This window comes from Camellia sinensis, chromosome 1 (assembly GCF_055761805.1).
Source record: "Camellia sinensis isolate YWXY chromosome 1, ASM5576180v1, whole genome shotgun sequence".
Classification (NCBI taxonomy): Eukaryota; Viridiplantae; Streptophyta; class Magnoliopsida; order Ericales; family Theaceae; genus Camellia; species Camellia sinensis.
Genome location: NC_138961.1, coordinates 243,394,297 through 243,421,549, shown reverse-complemented (window position 1 = coordinate 243,421,549; position 27,253 = coordinate 243,394,297). Strand labels below are relative to the sequence as shown.

At 33.9% G+C, this 27,253-nt stretch overlaps 1 protein-coding gene across 2 annotated transcripts; it reads left to right on the top strand.

The window, feature by feature from the left end:
* The first annotated feature begins 8,223 nt into the window (after window positions 1-8,223).
* LOC114261617 (ankyrin repeat domain-containing protein EMB506, chloroplastic) lies at window positions 8,224-11,692 on the top strand. Of its 2 annotated transcripts, none has more exons than XM_082900118.1 (7): window positions 8,224-8,755; window positions 9,598-9,677; window positions 9,937-10,035; window positions 10,139-10,237; window positions 10,317-10,415; window positions 10,502-10,600; window positions 11,068-11,692. In XM_082900118.1, the coding sequence occupies exons 1-7, from the start codon at window positions 8,362-8,364 to the stop codon at window positions 11,170-11,172; spliced, it is 975 nt and encodes a 324-aa protein (XP_082756244.1). In that variant the 5' UTR covers window positions 8,224-8,361; the 3' UTR covers window positions 11,173-11,692. The 2 variants fall into 2 exon arrangements, with proteins under 2 accessions (XP_082756244.1, XP_082756236.1); XM_082900110.1 differs by having other exon boundaries at window positions 8,238-8,755; window positions 10,490-10,600.
* The last annotated feature ends 15,561 nt before the right edge of the window (window positions 11,693-27,253 follow it).

The following is a 27,253-nucleotide window of genomic DNA, read 5'->3' as shown; positions in this document are numbered from 1 at the left end:
AGTATAATAGCGACCCTCTTATTTTGCATGATTCGTTTCCAGACGAACAACTCTTTGAGCTGTCACAAGCGAGCCCCCCATGGTTTGCACATATTGTGAATTACTTGGCCATTGGGCAAATTCCATAGAATTGGTCTAAGCAAGACAAAGATCGATTCTTTTCGCAGGTCAGGTATTACTTTTGAGAGGATCCGGAGTTGTTTAAATATTGCTCCGACCAAGTGATCCGACGGTGTGTGCCAGAGAGTGAGGTGCATAGAATTCTTACATTTTGTCATTCTTCTGCATGTGGCGGTCATTTTAGTGGGCAAAAAACGGCCGCCAAGATTTTACAGAGTGGGTTTTATTGGCCCACAATTTTCAAAGATGCCCATCAATTTTGTAGAACTTGTTTGCGCTGTCAGCAAATGGGTTCGATGTCTCGGCGTGACATGATGCCAATGTCCCCTATTCTTGTGGTAGAAATATTTGATGTGTGGGGGATTGATTTTATGGGCCATTTCCCGTCGTCATTCGAGTTTGAGTACATTCTCTTGACAGTAGATTATGTGTCTAAGTGGGTGGAGGTAATAGCTACCCGAACAAACGATCATAGAGTGGTAATCAAATTTTTGCATGAAAACATATTTAGTCGTTTTGGGTTTCCTAGAGCCATAATAAGTGATCAGGGTACACATTTTTGTAACCGGTTCTTTGAGTCGGTAGTTAAGAAATACTCTATCACTCATAAAGTTGGCACTCCATACCACCCTCAAACTAGTGGCCAAGTGGAAGTCTCAAATAGGGAGGTAAAACATATAATTGAGAAAACTGTGAGACCGGATAGGAAAGATTGGTCACAACGGTTAATTGAAGCATTATGGGCTTACCGTACTGCTTATAAGACACCCATTGGGATGTCACCATATAGAGCGGTGTTTGGCAAAGCTTGCCATCTCCCGGTTGAACTTGAGCACCGAGCATTGTGGGCCATAAAGAAGTTTAACTTCGATATGGCCGCGGCTGGGCTCAACCGGAAATTGCAACTCAATGAGTTGGAGGAAATCCGGAATTATGCATATGAGAGTTTGAGAGTTTTTAAAGCTCGGACTAAAGAATTCCATGGCAAGCATATCAATAGGAAATCCTTTGAACCCAACCAAAAAGTGTGGCTTTTTAATTCAAAATTGAGACTCTTTTCGGGTAAGTTAAGATCAAGATGGGATGGCCCTTTTGTAGTTGTTGAGGCATTTATTCATGGCGCCGTTGAGGTACGAGATCCAAAGACTGGCCACACTTTCAAAGTGAATGGCCAAAGATTGAAACCATATATAGAGGGGATTGGGAATGGAGATATGATTGAGTCCATTGCTTTGATGGACCCATTTTACTACGATTAATAGATTAATTTCTTGTTCTCTTTTCTTTCCCTTCTTTGCTATTTTGTTTTTCTTTGTTCTCGTCATGCTATATTTGCGTCTAGGAGACTTTAAATCCTCTAAAGGTGTAATTCCTTTGGTGTTTGCCGTGCCCGAACGGCATCTGACGGTCTGGTATAGCCACCTAACCGTGTTTGTAGTGAGTTCCTAGGAGACCAACTGAGACGGTGGAAACTAGAGTTCGAATGGCAAAGCCTAGAACACAAAGGTTTGGAATTTCCGAGACTAGAGTTTGGTTTAAATACCCAGGGGTGTGGAGATTGCTTCAAACTACCTCGGCTTGAACTCTGTATGGCAGCCCCATAGGTTGAGGTAGCTTTATGCGCCTTGATTCTGGATACTGAATCAACCTAATCTGTCACCCTGTTGGAGAATAGGGAAAGTTACAAACATAGTTAGGGAGAAAAGTAGTACCCGTGGTTTTCGCGTGAAGATTATACCTTTAGTGGGCATTCCGTTATTTTCTTATGTGCTATATTTATTTCGGATGTCAATTGAAGGTAGAGATGGTTAAGTAAACTTTGGGTTGTACTAGCCCGAAGGCTATAAACTACGCTGGGTTTTATTACCTGGGGGATTCTGAAGTGGTAACTTTATGCCATAACTTTGGTGCCTTTTGTTAGGTATTGAGAGTTAGTTTTCTATTTTCTTGAAACATGTACGCTTGTGAGTGCTTCGTGTTTTTGTTAAACTATGCTGTTGCAATGTAGCAGAAAAAGGTCATTGCATGCGTGTGGGTGGAAGGGACCCTCCGTAGCCTGCGTAAGGCATTGATGTGTGTTTTTATTTTTAGTTTGTGGCACATCTCTTATTAACTAATTTCTGAGATGCTTAGCTCTTTGTGGTCTCAGTCATATTTAAGAGCAATTTTAGATGATTAGAACTTTGTGGTTTTTGTCAAAAAGCATGCTTTTTAGTTTAATTTCTTTGTGTTTAGATAAAAAAAATAATAAAATAAAAAAAGGGGGTGTTATACTTGTTCATTTAATAATAAAAGAAAATTAATAATAATAATAATAATAATGGGGTGTTATACTTGTTCATTTAATAATAAAAGAAAATTAATAATAATAATAATAATAATAATAATAATAATAATAATAATAACAATAATAATAATGGGGTGTTATACTTGTTTTTTTTTAAAAAAAAAAAAACGGAGCCCAGACCGCTCGAGCGGTTGGGCTCGCTGCACGAGCGGCCCAACTTGAGATGCATACTGCTTAGCGCTGCAGGAGCGGCCCAAAATCACCACTCGAGCGGCCCACTCGGCACACGAGCGGCCCAGGTCCAAGCCAAGCAAAAAAAAAAAAAAAAAAAAAAAACAGCCCAGACCGCTCAAGCGGCTGGGATCGCCGCACGAGCGGCCCATACCAATTTGGCTATTGTCTACGGCCGCTGGAGCGGCCCAATCTCGCCGCATGAGCGGCTCGCTCTTAAAAAAAATTGTTTTGTTTATAATTTATAATACATAAATAATTAAATACATAAATACATACAATTCATTTTTTTAAAAAAATAAATACATAAATAAGTTTTAAAAATAAATAAATAAATATAATTTTTTTAATTACATATAAAAAATAAATAATTTTTTTTTAAATAAAATAATTGTTTATTATTTATTTATTTATATATATAATTAAATAATAATAAATAAATAAATAAATAAATTGTATTTTATTATTATTGTTATTTTATTATTTTATTATTTATTATTTTTTTATTTCCTATTTTCGAAAAAAAAAAAAACTTATCTAAACCCCACAAACCCACTCTCTTCCTATCCCAATCACTCTCATTCTCAGATTTGTCTCTCTCTCTCTAAACCCCACAAACCCACTATCTTCACCATCTTCTTCTTCCTTCTTCTTCCCTTCTCTTCTTCTTTCTTCTTCCTCCCCAAAACCATCTCACCTCCGGCGTCCTATAACCCTCTTCATCCGTCGAATCTCCGGCGACCACCATTTTTTCCGACGAATCACCACTATTTTTCTCTCTTTCTCCACTTTTTCAAGGTAATTTTTTTTTTCCTTTTATGTGTAGATTGTGGAGTCTTTGATGTTGTTTTTCTTTTTTCTTTTTTTTTAAGATCTATTGTTCATCTAAAAAAAAAAACATTTGCGAATATGGGCAAGAACACCATCGGGGCACGTGCGGCCCCCACTCGGCACACGTGCGGCCCATGCCAGAATAAAAAAAAAAAAACAGAAATAAAGTTAATAATAATAATTTAGTTTATTTTTATTTCCTCCATTTGTTTAGTTTAAATAATTTCATTAGTGATTCTGGTTAGTTTAATTAGTTAGTGGATTATTTTTATTTTTATTGTGTTTGTTTAGTTAGTGATTTCATTTTTTTTTTATTTTTTATTTTTTACTCTATGATGTAATTGTTCATTTAATTATTAAGTAGTTTAGTTTTTTATTTTATTTTATTTCATTTTATTTCGGTTTCTTAAAAAAAAAATTATGTTTAGTTTAGGTTATTTTATTCTATACTTTAGCCTCTTCTGTAATTTAGCTATTTTATAGCTTAGTTTATTTTATTTTATTTTATAGTTTAGTTAATTTAGTTTAATGTCATTTTTATTCATTTATTTAATTATTTTTGTTTTTATCTTTAAAAAAAAGGAAAAAAAAAATGGTGGTGTGAGGATGATCCGGTTTTGAATGATTTATGCCTACATGCTATTTCTGATGAATGTTAATATAATGGTTCCACATTTTTGGTAGTGTTGGTTGAACTATTTTGTGCAGATATGGCTTCATCATCCCGCCGAGCACCCAAATAGCCTCGCACTGCCAACATTGCATTCAGGGATATGCCAACAGATGCTTGGGCCACCAAACCGGTGGTATGTGATACATCCTTTGATGGGGACTTCTTTTGTCGGCATCAAACCACTACATGGAGTATTCAACAACTTGAAGACCGGGGCCTCCTGGGCATCTGCACTATCACTGAACTGGCATACCCGCGCATTGTGCGCCTCTTTTATCAGCATATGTACGTCAACGACGAGGCCCCGGGAGCTCTTTGCTCCATTGTTGACGGAGTGGAGTTAGTGGTCACTCCAACTTCAATTGCCGAGGTCCTCCACTGTTCCATGGACCCTATCAATGCAGAACAGTTCCCGGTATTCACTCGGGAACTCACCATCCCGGAATTGGTGACTGAGTTTTATGAGGGGCGTCATGAGGATGACAACCGTACGAGCATCAGGCGGGCTAATTTACCATGTCGCCTTCTCTTCCTCGATGTGGTCCTGAAAAAGAATGTCATTCCTATTGGCCACAAGGAAGAGCGGAGAAGGGACTTCCTCCGTGCCTTGTATCGGTTTGACCTCGGGTTTTGGATTGACATCCTTACCTTGATCTACAATCAGATGTATAGAATCCTAAATGAAGTCAAAATCCGCAATACACGGGGTAGTTCTACATGGGCCCTCATTTTTGCCAACCTCATTACAGCGCTCATAAAAGCCCAAGGGACATACCCACTGCAGGCCATTGAGGTTCAGCTTCCGCCGTTCCTATTTTATGGTAGAACTCACTGGCGTCAAACCACTGCTCGCCAGCCGCTCCACTAGTTCTTCCCGAGGCCCCGGCAAATCCTAATGATACCCTAGTCGAGCCTGCAGCCGCACCAGCGCCGACACCACTGCCATTCCGTATGACGAGGGCGCAATATCAGGCTATTATGGATAATCAAGCCGCCCTTCAGCAATCTATGGTTGATCTCCAGAACGACTACCAGGCTGACCGGGATTATTCACGAGCGGCATTTGATGGGTATCAACAGTCAGTTGCCTCTTTGCACACTGACTTCTATGTATACCGGGATTCGAGTGGGCAGCGGTTTGATCGGTTTGATCAGCGGTTTGATCAGTTTGATCGACAATTTGATCAGCATGGAACTAGGGTTCATGATGAGGCATTCAAGACTCGGACACTGATTCATGCCCTATTTGAGCAGCATTTCCCACCACCACCACCATATCCACATCAATGATTTCTGTATATTTCCTTTATTTTCTTTCATTTCATTTTGTTTTATTTTCTTTTCCTTTCTCTTTTATATGTACTTATAAAAAAAAAATTCAAAAACTGTGTTTGGGTGTCCTTGCCTCGCTGGATGTGCGCCCATGATGTCTGGTAAGTTCCTTTCTCTCATTTTACTATCTCATGTCTACTTGCTTACATTGAGGACAATGTTATATTCCAGTTGGGGAGTGAGGGTATTTGTAATAAATATTCATGTCTGTACTTGCTGCACTTGATTTGCACCACTTCACTTAATGTTTACTTTGTGCCAGTATGGTAATGATATGAACATATGTTAATTGGGTAATATAGTGGGCTTGTATGAAAAGGGTTTATTGGGTAAATACTCACATGTGATGTGTGCACTAGGATAGTTGTTTGTGTTTGTGGTATTAGTACACTTATCATGAGTATGCCTTAATTCACATGAACACACTATCATAGCAGTGACCTCTTTATTATAATCCCTGGTGTACATCATTGATAATGGTTGAGATTGCAGAAAAGAATAAATGAGTAGCCAAAATTCTCTCTAAAAAAAAAAAAAAAACTTGACTTGTTTGGGTTCGTAGCCTCTTTAACTCGAGTTATTAAGCCCGTAGGGGTGTCTCTACACCTAGTGCCCTAAAACCGTCTGGTTTGGGAGTCATTGGCTCAATACTTGCTACATGAGTTAATTAGAAAGCTTAAGGAACCTAGACATTGCACAGTTAAGGAAAAATAAAGAGAATGACTAGTTCGGATTTGTAGCCTTTTCAGCTCGAGTTATTAAGCCCGTAGGGGTGTCTCTACACCTAGTGTCCTAAAACCGCCTGGTTTGGGAGTCATTGGCCCAATGCTTGTTACATGGGCTGAATAGAAAGCTTAATGGATCAGGACATTGCACAGTCTTTCATAAAAACAAAAATTAAAAAAAAAATAAAAATAAATTTAAGAAGCTTGGTTGCAACAGTTTAGTTTTTCTGTATATGTTAAGTGTTATTATGAGTTACACTGGGCTATTATAGTGGACAGTTAACTAGTATGGTGATTGCACTTTACATCGAGGGTACTAATGATGTGTCTACTAGCATTCACAAGTATAGGAGACTCTACTTTTGTATTAACTGAATTGTGGTTTAAGCTCAATAGATTCTTTCATACTTGTCCACTATGCCTTTAATGAATCATCATGTTTTTAATGTCACACTGTAGTGGCACATAAGTTGGTTGTTGTGTGGAGTAGTGTGGTTAATTGTTGTTGAGCGGATTTGAATATGTTGATGTTTGTGGGTATCATTTCTAAAAACCCTCACGAGACTATACTCGTCCACTTGGGGTAACCTTATGGTTTAAAGGCTTGTTGCATATGCTAAATGCATTCGTGTTCCCTACGAAAGTGACTGAGAGTATTTTACTTTTCTTATTTCTTTTGTTTTGCTTGAGGACTAGCAAAATGTAAGTTGGGGGGTGTGATGTAAGCCGAAAGGTACCACATTGACGCCACTTAAGTTACATTTTTTGTCTTTCAATTCTATTTATTTGGTGGAGATGATTTGTTTCGTGTACTTGTACAGATTTGACAGGAAATATGAAAATTCAATCAAAAGGGGACGCGAAATCAGATTCTTCGAGCGAGATGTGAAAAATCCGAGTCCACCAGGCCACCGCACGTGCGGCCAAGTTTCACCGCACGTGCGGCCCACCACCGCACGAGCGGCCCACCTAGGGACGCGTGCACAAACTTTTTGGTCTATTTTGCTCCGAATAAAAGACAGAAAATCAGTCACAGTTAGGGTTCGAAAATTGAATACAGAAAGGAGGGAGGCTAGGGTTCCAAAGGGGGAGACACTACCAAAGCTTGGAAAACACTTCCATGGGGGCTTCTTCTTCATCTTCTTCCTCTTTCCACTCCTCCATGAGTGGCTAGTCGTCTTTTCTAGAGTTTTGATGAAACCCTAGCCATGTAATGGAATTTTTCACGAGCTTTCATTGTAACTTGGTTTGAATGAATGTATGGATGTTTTAGAAGTTTATAAATAATTGTTTCGTTCTTCTCTTCAAGCATTTTACTCTCTATGATTGTTTAATATTTTCCATACATTAGTATTCTTTGTGTTTGTATTCAAAGTACGAGACGAGTCATGCTATGAGAGACGGGTCGTTTTGCTAACATAGTTTAGAGCAAACGACTCGTACTACTCGGGATGATTCGTGCCTGTACATTGAATGCAACAACCCTCTTGATTAATATTTCAAACTTGTAGTTGTGAAATATTGAATAATTCAAACCGAATTGCGATTGATGGTTGATGTTAAGTCTCATTCATGTGGTTAGTGGTGAATTTTCTACCCTAAGATTTTTTCCCGAAAATTAATATCTCAAACTCTAGATTTTAATTGTCAATATAATTCTTCAATTTTATTTAATTACTGTTTAGGTATAGAATTAATCTTATCTTTTTAATCAAAATTAATTTAGGAATTTTGCGATTGAATTAATTTAATTTCACAATAGTCCCTATAGATCGATACTTGGAGCTGCCATTATTCTGATTGAATTTGGTATAGTTTAGTATTTAATTTTGGTGTGTTCAACAACCCATCAGTACTCGCGGTTTGGCGGTTCAGTTGCAGGTAAAGAAATTTTAAATTTGCCATCCATCCGCCAGGTTAACAGATTAAAAAAAATCAATTCGTAATCATCCGCTCGTAATCAGGCATCCATTCAAATACGACGAATCGATTTTAACGGATCAATATACGCGTGGCTCACTCCTAACTCAAGCGGAGAAACTATTACGGAAACTGAAAGATCAAACTACGCTCTAATTCTGTAATTTGCAAAACCCTAGCAAGAGAGGGCTTTTGTTTCTGGACCTGGAGGAGGAGGAGGAGGAGGAGGAGGAAGAAAAGCAATGATGGTGCCAATTGCTTCTGCAACTTTTCCATTAAAGCAACTGTTTCCAATTTATAGTTTCACCAATACTATGTCGAAAGTAATCACTGCTAATCCTGAAAGAACAAGCTTTACTCTTCCTGTTGCTGAAGATCGCCCAAACGTGAGTAGAATTTATGCCTTTGAGTCGAATCGGGTCTCTTATTCGCCGAGGAATCAAGCACTTTGGGAAGATCCCGATGACGGTACCGGCAGTGAATACGACGATGACAATGAAGAAAATAACTTGGATTTTGAGAGAGAATGGGAAGAAGAAGATGAAGAAGAAGAGAGTGTTTCTTCAGCTACTGCTTCTTATAGTGCCGATAAGCCCTCAACAACAACAGACATATCTGCCGAGGATCTTCTGAAAGGTTTTTCATCGCCTTCTCTTTCTTTCTTTTATTATTTTTTTTAATGTTTTGGTTGAAATTCAGTGGCTTCAAAAAGGTCCAAATCTGGAGCAATATACAATCATTTTGGAAGATTTATTTATGTTGTTAATTAGAAAAGAAAGAAAGAAAGAAGAGTTTCTCCAAAAAATTTTGAGCTTCTGTTATTGATGATAATCTGTTGTATTTTTAGAACTTAGAAGTGTGTCTGAGTGTTGGCTATATAATCTTGGAGAGACTGTTTCATGTATAATAATTTATTTATTTTTTTTAAATCTTTGTTCCCAATAAAAATGAGAGCATATTAGTAATCTTCCTGTACAAAATTTACTTAAAAAAAGAAAAAAGAAAAGAAGCAGTGTCCTTATATTATATGTTAGTGTGGAGGATTTTATTTGAGAAGCAATGGGGTTGCCTTCATAAGAAATCCAGCATCAAATGCTTTACACTCAACATATTCAAAAGAGGTGTTTTGTGGTGCACATAGTGATTGGCCATAGACAATTTAGACGGCCACTGTTGATCCCTAGCAAAAATTGCATGTTAAAAAAACAACCAATAACTTTGTCCTGTTTTGAAATGTACATGTTCCCTCTCATCACCATTATCACCTAAATTTTACATGGACTTTCCTAATCACTGGATTTTGTAATACTCGCATTCATGCATTTTGCGGCTTGCCTTTTGTTGTTGTTGAGTTTGTGGTGCACCAAAGCATGTTTCCTCGTCCTACAAAAGAAATCAACAACAATTCTAGGCTTTGTTCTTCTAGTACATATATTGGGCAAAGATCAATATACTGGAGTATTGTCTAATTCTTGCAGAGGTTGAACAGCTTTTGGGACTAGAAGAAAGAGATATTTTACAACAGAATGCAACTCCTAACCTGGGTAAAATATCAACAGTAAGTGGTCGAAGTAATGAACAACCTATTATTAAATAAATTTATTATTATTATTTTTTTCATCTCCTCCATGAACGTGGCAGTAGCCTCTCCTAGTAATTACCTGCTTCTTGGTTAGTATTATTAACTAGAGAGTAAATTCTTCTTATTTATTTGCTACCTTGGCATTTTTCCTGTGAAAAAGGAATTGAAATGCACATTTTGTTGCTGATTAATAGACTAGTTAATCCTGTGAACTCTCGTGAATCTTTTATCTCAGGCGAAATGGAACCCTTTCCATTCTCTTGGGCTTGCGGGACAGATACATTACATGGACATGTTACTTGGAAATGGGCTTCACATTGACCTTGCTGATAAGGTAAGACTTGTCAATTTCTCAATTCCATCCTTTCACTACTAGAATTGGGGATATATATATATTTTTTACACAGAGCAAGTGATTGGTTACTTTGATCAAGCAGGATGGTATGACTGCTCTTCACACAGCAATTATTGGTAAAAAGGAGGCTGTTGTTAGTCATCTTTTAAGAAAAGGTGCAAATCCTAACATTAGAGATCGGGTGAGGCATGTTTCATTCTTTCGAGCTCCATTTTTGTTTAGTTTCGTTAGCTATGTTTGATCTGTTATGCTCTTAACAGGATGGTGCTTCCCCACTCCATTATGCTGTTCAAGTTGGGGCCATGCAAACTGTGAAGATATTAATTAAGTACAATGTTGATGTGAACGCTTCTGATAATGTGAGTGCAGGGAGATGGGCTGTATTTTTTTTTTTCCCTTGTTCCATCTATTCAATTTTAGTTTTGCTTCAAAGTTTTTTTCACAGGAAGGATGGACTCCGTTACATATTGCCATCCAAACTAGAAATAGAGACATAGCAAAAGTTATACTAGTCAATGGAGCAGACAAGACCAGAAGAAACAAGGTATTTCACTTCTTTTGCAGATTGTTTAAGTCAGAAATTCTCATGCTAGGATGATCTAGGTAAATTTCATCTTCTTTCGTGCCTTGAGGAACTCATGAACTTTTAGATTTTAAGCTCCTTGGCTGACCTTCATTTAGTCTCTCGTATTATGTGTTTTTTTTAAAAACCAAATCATTGTCAAGTACAAGTTTTCATTCTAACAAATTGTACACTTCACTAGAACTCCCACTTTAACCCTTAACATTTTATCATCAAATTATCATTAGTGGTCATTATTGCAATGACTTCTGGTATTGGGACAGTTTTTCCATTTTTTTCATTAAAAAAAAAAAAAAAAAACTGAATGATTGATGTAAATGTCTTTGAATTGTACACTAATTTGTTTGATAGAATATTGCGGAATATTACATTCCTTTTTCCAGCTTTTGGGAAAGTGGATCTGACATTATCACCTCATTATGTTTCAGGATGGAAAAACACCCCTTGATCTAGCTTTATGTTATGGGAAAGACTTCAAATCTTATGATCTTGCCAAGTTACTGAAGCTTGTACCAGCTAACAGATATCTGTGAATGGAAGTGTGCATGCATCCCTCAACTTGGGAATAGAATCCTGTTTGGGTTTGTTTTAATTTTGAATTATGATCCCAAGAGCGATCTGAAACGGTTACCATAATAAATCTCAGAGAATCTGGACAGACCCTGGTCTAGCCAACATCAGGACATCTGAAGAATTTGATCCTCTTTTAAATTGGTTTGATGAATCTTTCATCAATGAAAATGCCATCAATGCCATGAAGACTCTGTTAGAGGCATATTCAACAAGAAATAGAGAGCCATGGAAGTCAATTCACACCTTGAAAAGCATGTCTCTGCAATTGCATTTGAGATTGCAACTGAACTATCACAAATATTGGGCCTGCGCCCACACACACACAAACCCCCCCCCCCCCCCCAATCATCATATGGAGTTTCATACAGATAGATATGGCTGTCCTGTTTGGTTTTGTTGATAATAGCTTTAGCGCCGGATAAATTTTGAAAGACATTCGAATTATTAATTTTAATTTTATTTTTATTGTTGTGGTAGTCACTATGGGAATTTGAAGACAAGCTGGGTAAGCAGCATGGAAGAATTATGCAATCTCCTGTATAACTGTCAATAAAATGAAGCCAAAAGATACAAGGGAAATTATTGGTGGGTTATAACTAAAAAACAGCTTCACCATGAGAGATTGAAGGTGAAATGCTTTTAATAACATCAACAATTGGTACATTTTGTTGCCATGTTCTAAGGTAGTCTCTTTGCAACTGTGTCAATGGTTAACTAGTTTCTTTCCTGAATGTAGTTTGGTTAAAGAGAAATAAAAAAGAAAACAAAATGGCTTAATTACAATTTGTTTCCCAAATTATCATGTTATTTTGGTTTTCAATATTTGATTTGTGTCAATTTAATTCTTAATATATAGAAGTCTTTCAATTTGATGTTTAATATTTAAATGGTGTCAATTTAATTTTTAATAATTTAAATAAAAAATTTATTAAAAAAATGTAAACAGTCCCCTGCCCCCCCCCCCCCAAAAAGTAATCATATGCATGTTTTTTCATAAAAACTATAAAAAAAAAAAATCATTTCCAAACACAGTAGAGGGGATAAATGGATAATAAAAGAAAAAAAAGGAGATAAGTGGTATTTGAAAGAATAAAAATAGTGTTTAGGTGACGTGTAAAATTTACCAAAAAATGGTAAGAAAATGCAACTACGAAGTTAGGGTAATTATAAAAAAAAATACAAATAAAAATCTATGATCCTTGTAACAAAATTAATTTTTAATTTTTAATTTTATCAATTTAAATCAAAATCTTTTGATTTGTTTTTAATTTAAATCATTTGTCTATTTTCATTGAATAAAATTAACGAAAAAAATAGTGTTTTAGTCATTAAACTCAATGCAGAATGATAATTTAGACTTTTTATCACTTATATTTTAATGACTAAAACACATTTTTTTTTATTGATTTTACTTAATAAAATTGACAAATAATTTAGATTAAAAATAAATTAAAAAATTAAGATTTAAGTTAATAAAAATTCAAAATTTATTATAAGAAAAATTGGTCTAAGGTCCTTATCCAACTTTTAATATGAGGAGAAATCCACAATATTTTTTTTTGATACCTAAGGGCCCTCAATGTTATTTTAGTTTGTGAAATACCTATTTTACCCTTCTTTATAATATACGGTTTTCAAGTTTGGAAACTGAAGATTACGTTGCTATTTTTGTAGGAGATTACTTGAGGATGAACTTGGCAACGAAGATTTTGATGATGTAGATATTCGTGCAGATTTTATAGAGATTTTGTAGTCATGTAGAAGTTGTTTTTCGTTGCTCGTGTAGAAGTTGAAGTCGTATTGAAGCTTGGAATTCCAGTGGAGTTGAATCAGGTAAGTTTAATAATCAGTGTATGTTTTGATTTTTCATTTGATTTGTATGTAAGGACTCTGATTTCAGATAAGTTTTTGTAGTGTATTTTGAATTAAGTTTTTGTTTTCAGTTTTGATCAATGTGAGAGAAAAGCCAGCTTAGTGTAGTTTTGTTTGATTTTTGAAGTTGATTTTTCATTCTTTGTTATTTGACAATGGAGTTGATTTTGATTTTTGGAGTTGATTTTTCGTTCTCTATTACATGTTTATCAATGATAAGTTTTGTTCTTTGTGTTTGGAGACCAGCTCTGTTTTTCTGCTCTTTTCTAATTTTTGTGCTCTTTTTTTTTTTTTGCAATTTTCATTTATTCTGTAATTTTTTTTTCTTTTTTTGCAATTTTGTTTGTATTCCAAAGAAAATTATATGTTTGTTATTATTATCCAATGAAAATCATAGATAAAATTGTAAGCTTCTAATCCAATGAAAATCACAAAGAAAATTATAATTTCATAACAGATTTTCTATGTGATTTTTGTCAGTGATTGTGTTTAATAGTTAGCATTAATTTTGTCTGTAATTCTCTCTTGACTCATTAATTTTCTCTGTGATTTTCTATGGACTCATTAATTTTCTTTATGATTTTGTTTTTGTTATCTTAAAGGTAAATATAAGTTGGTAAATTTCTCTGAATTTTGATTTGAGTGCAATACTGCATAATCACACAGAGAAAATTGTAAGCTTGTGGTCTAGTGAAAATCACAGAGAACCTTATAATTTCATAACAGATATTCTGTGTGATTTTTGTCTATGATTGTGTTTAATAGTTAGCATTAAATTTCTCTGTGATTTTCTCTAGATTCATTAATTTTTCTGTGATTTTATTTTTGTTATCTTGAAGGTGAATATAAGTTTGTAAATTTCTTTAAACTTTTATTTGAGTCCAGAGAAAATTAGAATTATTAGAAATTTCTTTGGACTTTTATGTTGTTCTTGTGAAGTGTTTTTATATTGAACAAGTTATTTTTCATGTTTTTTCTTTCAGTTTAGATGGACAGTACAGTGTTGTTGTTGTGCAAATATGTGAATGATACTATTGTCATTAATGTTTCATGGAAAAATTTGAGATGATAGATGGACAGTACTATTGTCATTACTATTGGCATTCTGTGTAAAACATGGGAAAATTTGAAACTTGAGATGATATGTATTTCATATTCTATTGCCGGCTATCCGAATTGTATGGTTTGAAATAATATTGATTTTCTGAATATGTTGAGGGTTGTTTGTGCACATGATGTTGATATAGTTGATGTTTCAGTTATTAGGTGTAGTACTTCTGATGAAGAAGATGAAGTGGGGTCTAATTAGATAGATGTTGTGCATGGTGAATGTGATAGGCTCGTGGATATTGAAAGGAATTCACTCTCTTAGTTTTGTTCTCACTAAGAAAAAGTATTATTGTCAGCTAGTTGGCAAAATAATATTACCAGTGTTGGACAAAAGTTTGAGGGTGGTGTGGTTGAGTTTTGTACTATTTTATGCAAGTATGCTATTGAGGTTGGTTTTTGGTTTACGTATGTTAAAAATGACAAGCTAAGGATTACGACAGAATGTGCATATAAGGAATCAAGGGAATGTATGTGGCGTGTACATGCTTCAGTTGAAAAAACAAATAGGTTCTTTTACATAAGAACTTTGAACAATGAACATACGTGTGGTGTGGCGGTTCGTACTAGTAAACATGGCAGGATGACTTCCAGCTTAGTTTCTGGACTGATACTTGAAGAGGTAAGTGCAAAACCTTTAACTCGTCCAGTGGATGTTGTCAAAGAAATGAAAGACAAGTATAGAGTCTCGATCAGTTATAACTGTGGTTGGTTGAGGGTTGAAAAAGCAAAACGTAGTACATATAGGGATTCTTGTTTGTCATTCGATCAATTACGGTGGTATTTTGATGAGGCATTGAAAACAATCCAGGTAGTCGTTTTGAAAGATTTTGAAGATAACAAGCGATTCAAAAGAGTGTTTGTGGCTTTTCATGCATGCATTGCTGGTTTCAAATATTGTCGATCATTGTTATTTCTTGATGGAACATTTTTGAAAGAACGATACAAAGGAGTTATGCTTGGTGCGACGGGGAAAGATGGAAATGAAGGTAATTGTAAATATATCTAATTTTCTCTAAGTATGTGAATTTTCTATACATGTGGGAATTAAGTGAATTTTCTATTTTTGTGGTCATGTTTTGTGATTTTTCTCTGACACTTTGAATTTTCTCTAGAGATGGCCAATATGTGAATTTTCTCTGGAGGTGGGCATTGTGTAAATTTTCTCTGGATGCGCCACTGTGTGAATTTTCTCTGTATTTGGTCACCTAAGTGAATTTTCTCTGGATGTTGGCACTGTGTGAATTTTCTCTGGAGTTGGTGACTAAGTGAATTTTCTTTGGATGTTTTTTCTGTGTGAATTTTTAGTGAATTTTCTTTAGATGTTACCATTGTGTGAATTTTTTTTGAATTTGGCCATTGTGTGAAGTTTATTTGGATTTTGGCTGTGTCAAATTTCTTTGGTTGTTTATTGTTCTAATTTTTTCTGCATGTGTATATCTAATATGCTTGTTCCTATTTGTTTTGTAGGTTTTTTTCCTATAGCTTTTACCATTGTTGATGCTGAGAATAAAGACAATTGGTGTTGGTTCCTTGAACATTTATGTGAAGTATTGGGATCGGAGAGAGTGATAGGTTTTATATTATATCGACATTGTGGTATTGTGGAAGAAATTGCTAGGTTTTTTCCTAATTGATATCATGGATTTTGTTTTGAACATCTAAAGAGAAATTTGAGAGATAGGCTATCATGTGGAAACATAAATTTGGTTAGGGAGACGATTGTGTCCAAGTTTTCAGAATGTGAATATGTGCCGACAAAGGCATCATTTCATTTCAAGTTAAATGAATTAAAAAGTGAGGGAGAAGACATTGCGAGTGTTTTCTTGAGAAGTTTACCATATGAAAATTGGAGTGATGCATATTTTGAAGGGAAACATTATGGTGAAATGTATTCAAATGTTACTGAGTCATTCAATTCATGGATTCGAGAAGCTCGGCACTTGCCAATAACAAATTTGGTGGATATAATACGGTTGCAAATCATGAATATGAGCTCTGATAGGAGGCTGCTTTCTAGTAAATGGAATAAAGTTCTTTGTCCACGTATGGATTGTGTGTTGGAGAAGGCTTTCATGGATGAGAGGACATAGAATGTGAGTTTATCATCTGATTATGTGTTTGAAGTGCATTGTTTTCCTTCGGTTATGGTTGATCTTGAGTTGAGAACTTGTTCATATCGAAAATGGGAAATAAATGGGTATCCATGTCAACATGTTGTTGCTGTAATTTTTAGTAGTGGAAAGAATTTGAATTCATTTGTTGAACCATTTTTTCATGTTGATATGTATCATCAAGCATACTCGTTTTCGATTGGCTTAGTTTCAACTATTGAAAAACCTATGTCTAGCATTGATGATGCTATGATTTTACCTCCATTGAGTAAGAAACCAGCTGGGAGGTCAAAGAAGAACAGAATCGTTTCTACTGGAGAATTTAAAAGTGTGATGAAGTGTAGTCGATGTGAGAGTATTAGTCGCCATAATAAGAAGACATGTAAGGAACCTTTGTTAAATAGTTGAGGATAATACATTTTATTGATTAAATAATACATTTGAGGATGTTAGAGGATCTTATTACAAAAATAACGTGTATATTGTGCGTTGTGTTTAGTATTTTCTCTGAAATTTTTTCTGTAATTTCTGGATCAATTCACTTGTGTTTTTGAAACATACTTTGGGTAGTATGTTTATATTACCAGTCAAATTAATCTAGAGAAATTTGCCAATAGTAAAGAAATTTGCTTTGTGTATCTTGTTTGGACAGTGTGTATATAATACCAATTAAATTCATCTAGAGAAATTTTCCAATAACAGAGAAAATTACTTTTTGTATTGTGTTTTTAGAAACATACTTTGGGAGTGCCTTTATAATACCGGTCAAATTCATCTAGAGAAATTTTCCAATAACAGAGAAAATTACTATGTGCATTGTGTTTGTTGAAACATACTATAGGCAGTGTGTTTATAATACCAGTGAAATTCATCAAGAGAAATTTGCCACTAGCAGAGAAAATTACTCTGTGCATTGTGTTTTGTGAGGTCAAATTCATCTAGAGAAATTTGTCAATAGCAGAGAAAATTAGTGTGTGCATTGTGTTTTTTGAATTTGATGATTGTTTTGTACCAACACAGTGCATTACAAATTACATGATCATATAAACACCCTTTTGGCACGATACGAGTTAAATTTCTCTGTGAAATTCTGGTCATACCAGAGAAATTTCTTCAGACAATTTTCTCTGTGTGGATTGTATTGACAATCACCACTTAGCATGCATTATAAAAAATAAATATATTTAAACATTGATAGCTATGAAATTTACATTAATCAAAAAAAGATATATACATATATGTATGTCAAACATTATCTTTCCTTCAATGTATGGAAAAAAAAAAAAATTGATCCTAATTACATTGTGGGCATTGTCTTCCTTTCACTATTATACTTTTGGTTCTTCTTCTGGTGGTATTTGAACTGGTTCTGTCTGTGACCAGCCAACTTCGGTCGCAAATCTCTCTATGATTTCTGCCCTCATCAACCTTACATCTTGTGTCGACAATGTCGAGCTGATAGGTTCATAGTTGGTATATTGTCTCATTATGTAGCATATAAAGAGGCCACAATCCACACTGTATACAAATTATAGGTATAGTTAGTTTTAAGAAACATTCAAATTAGATTATCCTATTTATAGATGTTGTATGAAACTTATGAATCACTGGCTTGTTGTAGAGAATTGTCAACATATTGAAAGTCATAATTTGTATTTTGTGAGTCTATCAATTTGAAAGAGGGTTGTGATTTTGCCTCTCTTTCAAGGCAAGACTTCAAAAAATTCTCCACGTAATCTTGCTGCAAAATTTTTTTTTTTAAATAATAGAGAAATTTACACACAAATTAATGGGATTCTATGAAAATTATCATCACATAAACATTATCATGGATCAGAGAAATTTGCACTCGTTACCAATTGTTTTGCATCTTTGATATATTTGTCTTGTGCATCATCCCTCCTTGGCCTTAGTGAGTTGTAGTACTTCCATAAATTATCTTGTTTGTCCAAGACAAACAACATCCAATGATTTTCATCTGTTGACTTCTCATTGCCCCCGGTATTTATTGAGAAATGGCATGCGGTTTCAATATGCTTGTCAAATAATGAGACTTGGAAAGTTTGATTTTCCGTCATCTTGATGAAGTTCTGCGATCAAAGAAAATCAAAAAATGGTTATGAGAAAGTTGAAATTATAGGAATTTCAGAAATATACACATAGAGAAATTTTAAATGCATACAACTAGCCAGAGAAAATTAGACTAATGACACAATTGGCTTCAAGAAGTTTCTTAACAAGAGAAAGTAATAAGTAAATTCCAAAGAAAATTAAATAAAAGAGTAGTAACATACCAAGCTCATGTATGTGAAAAAAATGGTTGTTGTCCTTTTCTCCTTTGGTCAGCAAATAAGATCTCACCATAACTATCAATGACTTGGAAAATATCATTTATAATTGTAACATTGGTTTATAAAGGCTGATGAAATGTTGCAGAGAAATTTTGATGAAAGACTTACATTGTTGGCAATTTCTTTTTCTTTTATTAGGTTTCTAATATCTTCAAAAGTAATGAGATTCAACTCACTTGTCCAAATTAGAACCCTACAAGATGACAAAGAAAGGATTTAATAGTTGTTAATGCAATATAAGTTAGTAAATTGTTGTTTGTTATCTTCTATTTTATTTGTTGTACTTACTTGAGTCCAGACACATTTGATATGTGTTGCAAGATATCTTTTACATGTTCTTTTACCAATTTTGTAACCGGTAGAGTTTATGGAAAAACCCAAGATTTTCTGATGCTTGTTGGTTGAGGCAAGACGTACTCATCGGCATCAAGTAGTTCTTTGTCTTTGGTGGTTTGCTTTGTCTGCTTTGCAGCTTGCTTTGAATCTCTAGTCACCTTCACAACTTTGGGATATTGAAAGTTTGGATCTTGTTGCTTTTCTTTCCTTTCTTTTGCCTTTAAATTCTTTATCATTGATGTAGGGTCTTTTTTCATTGCAGACAGTGAAAACATCAATAAAAGTTAAATTTCTTTGAAGTAACAGATCATATTTCAATATGTAAATTTATTTGATTTAATATTTTCTAGTTACCATGGACTTTTGTCTTTTGTTTTGGTTGTTGTTTGTGTGACACTTGTTCTTGCCAGGTTGTTAGTTATTGTTTCACTTCTATTCCAACTATACACAGTGAAAATCAAACAAGCCCCAAAAATCAAATAAGCAAATAGACAAAGAAAATCAAATAAGCAGCAGAAATCAAACTGGCAAAACTAATATGGTTAGAGAAATTTAACTTCTAGAGAAAATTACCATTGACAGAGAAAATTGTAATAAATAGAAATTTCTCTAAGTTATGTGGTTCAAGATTTTCACTGACCTTTGGGTTGAACTTGTGTTGGTGGTCGATAAGGTTGTGTTGCTAGTTGGACGGATAGTTCTTGAATTTGTTCATGCAATCTAGCATTTTCAGTTTCAAACTCTGAAATTGAACATCTCAACTGTTGAATTGTTTTTTTTATCATCATCTTTTTGAATATCCAACATCAAAGTTCTTATTGCAATGTCCTTTTCTTAAAGTAATTCATTCCAATTTTTCTCTTCTTCTATTTTGGATTTAGAAAGTGCCTTTAGTCTTTGTTGTAGATTAGCAATTTGAGCATCCTTAAATTCCTCAGATTCTTAAGGCTGATGCATTGTTAAGCCACAAATGCTATCATGATGTTGGTCCGTCGGCTCATTATGTTATTCTTCATCCCTTTCCTCATTGTTTTCTTCTTCTTATTTAGATTCAATGCCTTCATCCCTTTCTTCATTGTCTTCTTCTTCTTTCTGTTCATTTTCTTCTGTAGCTTCCTCTTTTGCATTGCTTGCTTGATCTTCTTCTCCATTGCTTGCTTCTTCTTCTTCTTTGTTGCATTCTCTTTCTTCATTCCCTGCTTCTTTTTCAGATGAATCTTCTAGGCCTTGTTTGGTTTGACTTTGGGAGATAAATTTTTTAAAAATATTTTGGGAAAAGAGTTTAGAAATTTTTGTAGTTTGTTTAGTTGTATATTTTGAAAATAGTTTGGGAGTTTGTGATGATTTAATATTTTGTTGTAATTGAGTAGATGTATGTGAGAGAAAAAGTGATTGAAAATGAGAGAGAAAAAGTGATTGATTGATGTATAGGAGAGAGAAAGTGGTTTTGAAAATTGTTTAAGAAAAATTACAAACCAAACAAAATTTCTAAATTTTTTTTCCAAGATCTTTTTCCCAAAGCCAAACCAAACAAGGCTCTAATGTCTCATTGACTTCGGCCAATGCCTTTTTTGGCTTCTTTCTTCTTCTTTTTACAAAGACAAAACTCCTCTAATGGGGTTTTAACTAGCTCCTTGTTATTTATTTATAACAGGAGGCTCTTTTATTAGAGAAATATTAAAATTTCACTGAGAGAAAAATTATTCCAGAGAAAATCAAGCAACATAATTTGATGTTATTATAATTTTATTGGCCAGAGAAAATTATTAAACAAGCAACATAATTTAGATATCAGAGAAAATCAATCAAGGCATATAAGTTAATGTTACTATAATTGTGGTCAGAGAAATTTGGATTTCAGAGAGAATTCATTACAAAGGCAGAAATAAACCAGTGGTAATCAAAGATGCAACATAAATTGAAATTTCAGAGAAAATTGATCTCAATCAGTCAATGCACATAAGTTATTCCATATAAGATATTGCATCGTAGAGAAAATTGATCAAATCAAGCAAGGCACAAGGAGGGAAACAAACTAGTGGTCAAAGAAATTTTGGAATTTCATTGAGATTTCAGTGACGATATGAATCTAATCTGTCAAGGTGCAATAGAGTGTACTGGTGTCTTCTGCAACTATTTGGTCAAGCTTTGTAGGTTCCACTTGGTACATCTTGAGAATTTAGTTGTGTTACTGTCTTCATAGTCGATGATATTCGCATGTTCACATAGCCAATACTGTGATGGAAATTGAAGTAATTAATTTTTCTAAACACACAAATTTGTAAGTATCATAACTATAAATTTGAATGGAAATTCTACTTACCAACAATGAAATGACACACCCTGAAACTTTTTTTTGGAGTTTTGTGCAATGTTGTGATAGAATCGATCAATGTTACTTTGATTGCTTCTGGCCAATCATACTACTTCATTGATCCAAGAGGTTCAACATACTTGATAAAAACCCACTCTACTGGATTCCCACTTGTTGGAAAAAATAAGGTGAGACACAAGTACAAGGTAACAATGATTGCAACATTTTTGAAGTCAGTTGGTTGCTTGCCTTTTATTGTTTTGACCAAGGCATTCTTAAGAACAGGATCAGTAAGCCTTGTGTCCTTTGGGAATCTCCGCCTTAGGAATGCAATGTTTGGTTTTTTTGAATATTTTAGTGACATGACTCCTTTACCACCTTGCAAACCAAAAATCAAGGTCCTGTCGTTGGTTGTAAAGGTCAAGTTCTTTTTACCAACTATGAATGCTTTCGTTTTTTCATTGTAATGTTGAATTATTGCAACTACATCATCATCAGATTTCCTAGACTTCCTTGGATCCATCCTTCCAGTGGTTAGAGCTTGGATCAAATACTAGAATGGAGTCTTTTGAAGCTTTTCAAGGTGGTTTGAATTAAATTTAAGTGTTTCAAAAAATGAGACAACAGATGAGAGGTTGGATTGGTATTGAATGCTGTAATGAGCTCTTTTTCTTTGGAGTTTAACAAATTTTTTTCCCCTTGAGCTTGAGTCTTTTGAAGTTGGGGTACTCATCTTGATGCTAGTTGCTTCATCACCTTAGACTTGTGTGTTTTTTTGGTAAGGAGTTTGTGGTGTTTTGCTACTTTTTGATCTAAGATCGTAAGAAGACTCAGAGAGTTTCTATTTCTTTCTTGGTGTTTCAGGTGTTTTGCTGGTTCTTCATTTCGCCATTTCTAGACAATGAAAACACAAAGATGTCAACATTAAATCCCAGAGAAAATTGAACATGCTAGAGAAAATTGAACATGTCAGAGAAAATTACACATAAGGAGAAAACTAAGGTGGCCAGAGAAAATTAGACACCGAAAATTAAAAACATGGCAGACAGACACAAGAGAGAAAAGTAATGTGGAATACATGCAGTCACAGTTCATTTCCATTCCCAGAGAAAATTATACATAAAGGAGAAAACTAAAATGGCCAGAGAAAATTAGACATTGAAAATTAAAAACATGACAGACAGACATAAGAGAGAAAAGTAATGTGGAATACATGTAGGCACAGTTCATTTCCATTCCTAGAGAAAATTACACATAAGGGAGAAAACTAAGGTGGCCAGAAAAAATTATAAATGTCAGAGAAAATTAGACATTGAAAATTAAACATGGTAGACAGACACAATGGAGAAAAGTAATGTGGCATACATGCAGCCACAGTTCATTTCCATTCTTAGAGAAAATTATACATAAGGGAGAAAATTAAGGTGGCCAGAGAAAATTCGACACTGAAAATTAAAAACATGGCAGACAGACACAAGAAAGAAAAGTAATGTGGAATACATGCAGCCACAGTTCATTTCCATTCCCAGAGAAAATTACACATAAGAGAGAAAACTTAGGTGGCCAGAGAAAATTAGACACTGAAAATTAAAAACATGGCAGACAGATACAAGAAAGAAAAGTAATGTAGAATACATACAGTCACAGTTCATTTCCATTCCTAGAGAAAATTACACATAAGGGAGAAAACTAAGGTAGCGGGAGAAAATTATAAATGTCAGAGAAAATTAGACACTGAAAATTAAAAACATGGCAAACAGACACAAGAGAGAAAAGTAATGTGGAATACATGCAACCACAGTTCATTTCCATTCTCAGAGAAAATTACACATAAGGGAGAAAATTAGACATAAGGAAGAAAACTAAGGTGGCTAGAGAAAATTATAAATGTTAGAGAAAATGAGACACTGAAAATTGAAAACATGGCAGACAGACACAAGGGAGAAAGTAATGTGGAATACATGCAGCCACAGTTCATTTCCATTTCCAGAGAAAATAAACAAAGCAACATAAAACATGACAGAGAAATTTTGAATAATTACTAAAATTTACATATATGATATCCCAGGTAGGCAACCCAAGAGGGGGTGAAGTGGGTTACTAAAAAATTTTACAATATTAAAAAATAATAAACACAATATTTAAAATTTTAACAAATAAAAAACAGAACAATAATTATCAATATAAAAGTAAGAGCGATAGGAAGAGAAAATCAAATACTGAGATTTATAGTGGTTCGACACGCTGGGCCTACATCCACTCCCCAAGGAACCTCCTTGAGAATTTCTTTACTATCAAAAGGAATCAATATATCACCAAGGCTTCACCAAGCTTGTGGATTTTGCACATGTCTTATTTTTATCTATTGAGCTTCACTTAACAATAAATTCCTCATTCTTACAAAATTCCTTCACAAAATAATAAATAAGGATAATAGGTACTCAACCCTCTTTTACAACAATTCTCTCACAAAGAGTAGATATGAAAGTGTAAGAACAAAAACTACACTTAGATCTGAAAGTGAAAGAATAGAATACAATACACTCAAAATTTTGGAGCACACAAAATTTTTCTCTTCAAGTTCTTGATTTTTCTCCACACACAACACTTCTATTTATATCAAAAAATATACCCGTTGGAGATAGGACGCTCCTTGCTGACGTCATGGATTACATGGACACGCTCCTTGATAGACAAAAGACACCTTTTTCTTTGTCAATCTTTACACATTTTTTCTTTGTTCATCATTTCTTTGATAAACTTTTGCAGGCAAGACACTAAGATGTTCAATTTATACTTTTGAATATAATATCATATATATATAAGGATTTTGTCAAACTTTTGCACTAACTTTTACTATTTTATATATATATATATATATATATATATGTCAAGGATGCAAAACCCACCGTCAAGCTCATCTTTTTCTTTTTACAATAATATATATATTTATATATTTATATTTAAAAAAAGTATGATTTGCTTTCAGACACCACTTGAGTATGTTTCACTTTGTATTCAAATATTTTTTTATATGCCAACCATTCCATGTTAGTATATTAAATTTTTCAAAAGATGACAACTCACTAATATCACATTTGTCAAAATACTATAATTAATCAATATTAATTTTGTCAAAAAGTGAATAATGACCAGCTGAGCTTTTTAAAATCGTGAATTGAAATATTTTCAAAATATTTCCATTTAAATAATATTTATAACAAATATATCATACAATATATATTTTAAATAGATAATATTTTGTGTCAAATAATATAAAATATGTATATTAAAAAATTCAAATTTTCAAATAATATTTTAGACATTATCAAAATTAAACAACATGATTAACAATATAGTTGTAAAATATAGCCAGAGAAAATTCAAGAAAGAAACATAAATCTAGCAAGCACAAAAAATGAAAATGACAGAGAAAATCACATTCCAGAGAAAATTAAACATGGCAAGCCAAAGAAAATTTCTATTCTATAATATGAAAATGACAAAGAAATTTACAGACACAATTAGAAAAAATTAAACATGACAGACACACACAAAGGAGAAAAGTGATGTGGCCCGAGAAAATTATAAATGCCATAGAAACATAGACACATACAATAGAGTAAAATTACATATAGATGTAAAATATAGCCAGAGAAAATTCAAAAAAGAAATATAAATTTAGCAAGCATAGAAAATGAAAATGTCTGAGAAAATTACACATTCCAGAGAAATTCCAGAGAAAATTAAAATGCCAGCAAAATTTATGGAGCAGAGAAATTTGAATGAATTGAATTTGAAAATTACACAGAGAAATACAGAGAAATTAACCATGCCAGAGAAAATAGGGGAATAAACAAAAACAAATGGGGAATAAACATGCCAGAGAAAATTCAAAGAAAAAACATAGATCAAACAAATGCTAGAGAAATTCTGAAACTAGAGAAATTTATAGACAAAATCACACAACAATGTTCAAAAATAAGTTTAAAACGCAGAGAGATAATATTTTTTAAATTCATGTAGCTTTTATTACGAAATTAAAATCCTAATTAATGGAAGGCTAATATAAAATGCAATTAACTGTGTTTCTAGAGAAAAACTCGTTAGATTGTAGAAAAATATACCAGAGTGAGTATGAAACCCTAATTATGAACTGATATTGTAATAACCCGACTTTTTCAAATGCTCCATATGCTCTGATTCCCTCATTATATGAGCGATTGTACATGTGATAATGTGCTTGATGTGAAATTCTATGTTTTAATTTGTAAATTGCATGTTTATAAATTTGTATCTATCGGTTATGAGAAAACCTGTTGGAATTGTGACCTTCGGACTGAAAATTAAAAGCCTTAGAGGCGCGATAAATCGAAATTGACTTTACAGTTATGATTAGCATGATTTTTAGGACATTATATGAAGTTTTGTAAACATTTGATTCGTAACGAATTAATTAGCCTTATTTGGTTAAAACTCCTAGAGTTAACACTTTGAAACTGAAATTAACGACCTTAATAAGTACAAAAACTGAAATTGAGTACATGAGTGTGCTAATGGGAGTTTTAGAACTCTTTTAAGAGGTTTAATTGAAAATTGATTCAGTCTGATTCGCTATGGCGTGTTTCACAAGCATGTTTAGCCATATACATATATATGTACTAAAAGCCCTTTGAGTTCATCTTTTCTCATTTGGGGGGAGTGGAAAAATTTGGAGAGTCACCCAAGAGAGAGAAAGAAGAGAAGAGAAGAGAAGAGAAAAGAGAGAAGAAGAAGAGAGCACAAATCAAAGCTTGAAGACTTGAGAAATTGTAAGGGGGAATCAAGAATATAGTTCAAAGTAAGTGAAAATCCGTTAAACTTCTCTTAATCTTCCTTAAATTGGTTAGAATCAAGTCTTAAGATGAAGCTTTACACTCATTGAAGTTTGGGTTTATGAATTATGGTCTTGGTTGGATATATTCCATGAAATTGAGCATGTGATCTTTGGGTTCAATTAACTAAAGAGTTGATTCTCATGTTTTGAGTTATATTAACATAGATTATCAGCAATTTGTAAGAATTTTTCCTAATATGGCTTAATGTGGCTTGTACATGATTATACTAAATTCATCTCATTAAGTAAGATACATGTACATCAATTAGATGGTGACTAATCATTAATGAATGCACCTATATATACATAATGTATAGAAGACTAATGAAGATAATGTCAATGCATTGAATGCGATAGATTCATTATGAATGAATCTTAGAGATGCATTATGTATCTATTATGAATATGTAAGATACATTAATCTATCTAATGAATTCATTAATATAGAAGATGCATTATGTATCATGAATGTATAAGATACATTAATCTATTTAATGAAGTTCATTGAATGAATGGATTCTTTGATGGGAAGAATACTAGTATAAATAGTGTAAGGTCCTTGTCACAACCCAAACCCGCCCCTAAGGGTTTAGCATCGTAACCGGCCAGTAATCCTTGGATTACCGAAGGCCTCTGAACAGAATAATATATATAACAGGGGCTGCGGAAGCAAATATACAAAGTTACATAGTCCATAGAGTTGTGCAGACATATATGGGACAAAATATTTGAAACTTTTCATATACATGTTTGCATACATACATATAAGGCATTTAAATACAGTAGTCTTACATCATCCAAGCCACATATACAAGATTACTACGTGTTCAGGCCTGACATAAACATTTCAAAAATACAAAAGTCCCATAGACAATGAACCCGGGTAGCTCTCAAAAGGGAACCTCCACTTGAGGCGTGATAGCTAGTTGACACCAAAACTCACCAGGCGGCACCTCAGGCCTGGTCACGTGCTTGCTCACCTACATACATATAAATAATACAGTGAGCTAGAGCCCAATGAATAATAACTAGGTAAAGAGTTTTAATGAATGATGTCCAGCACAGAGTTAG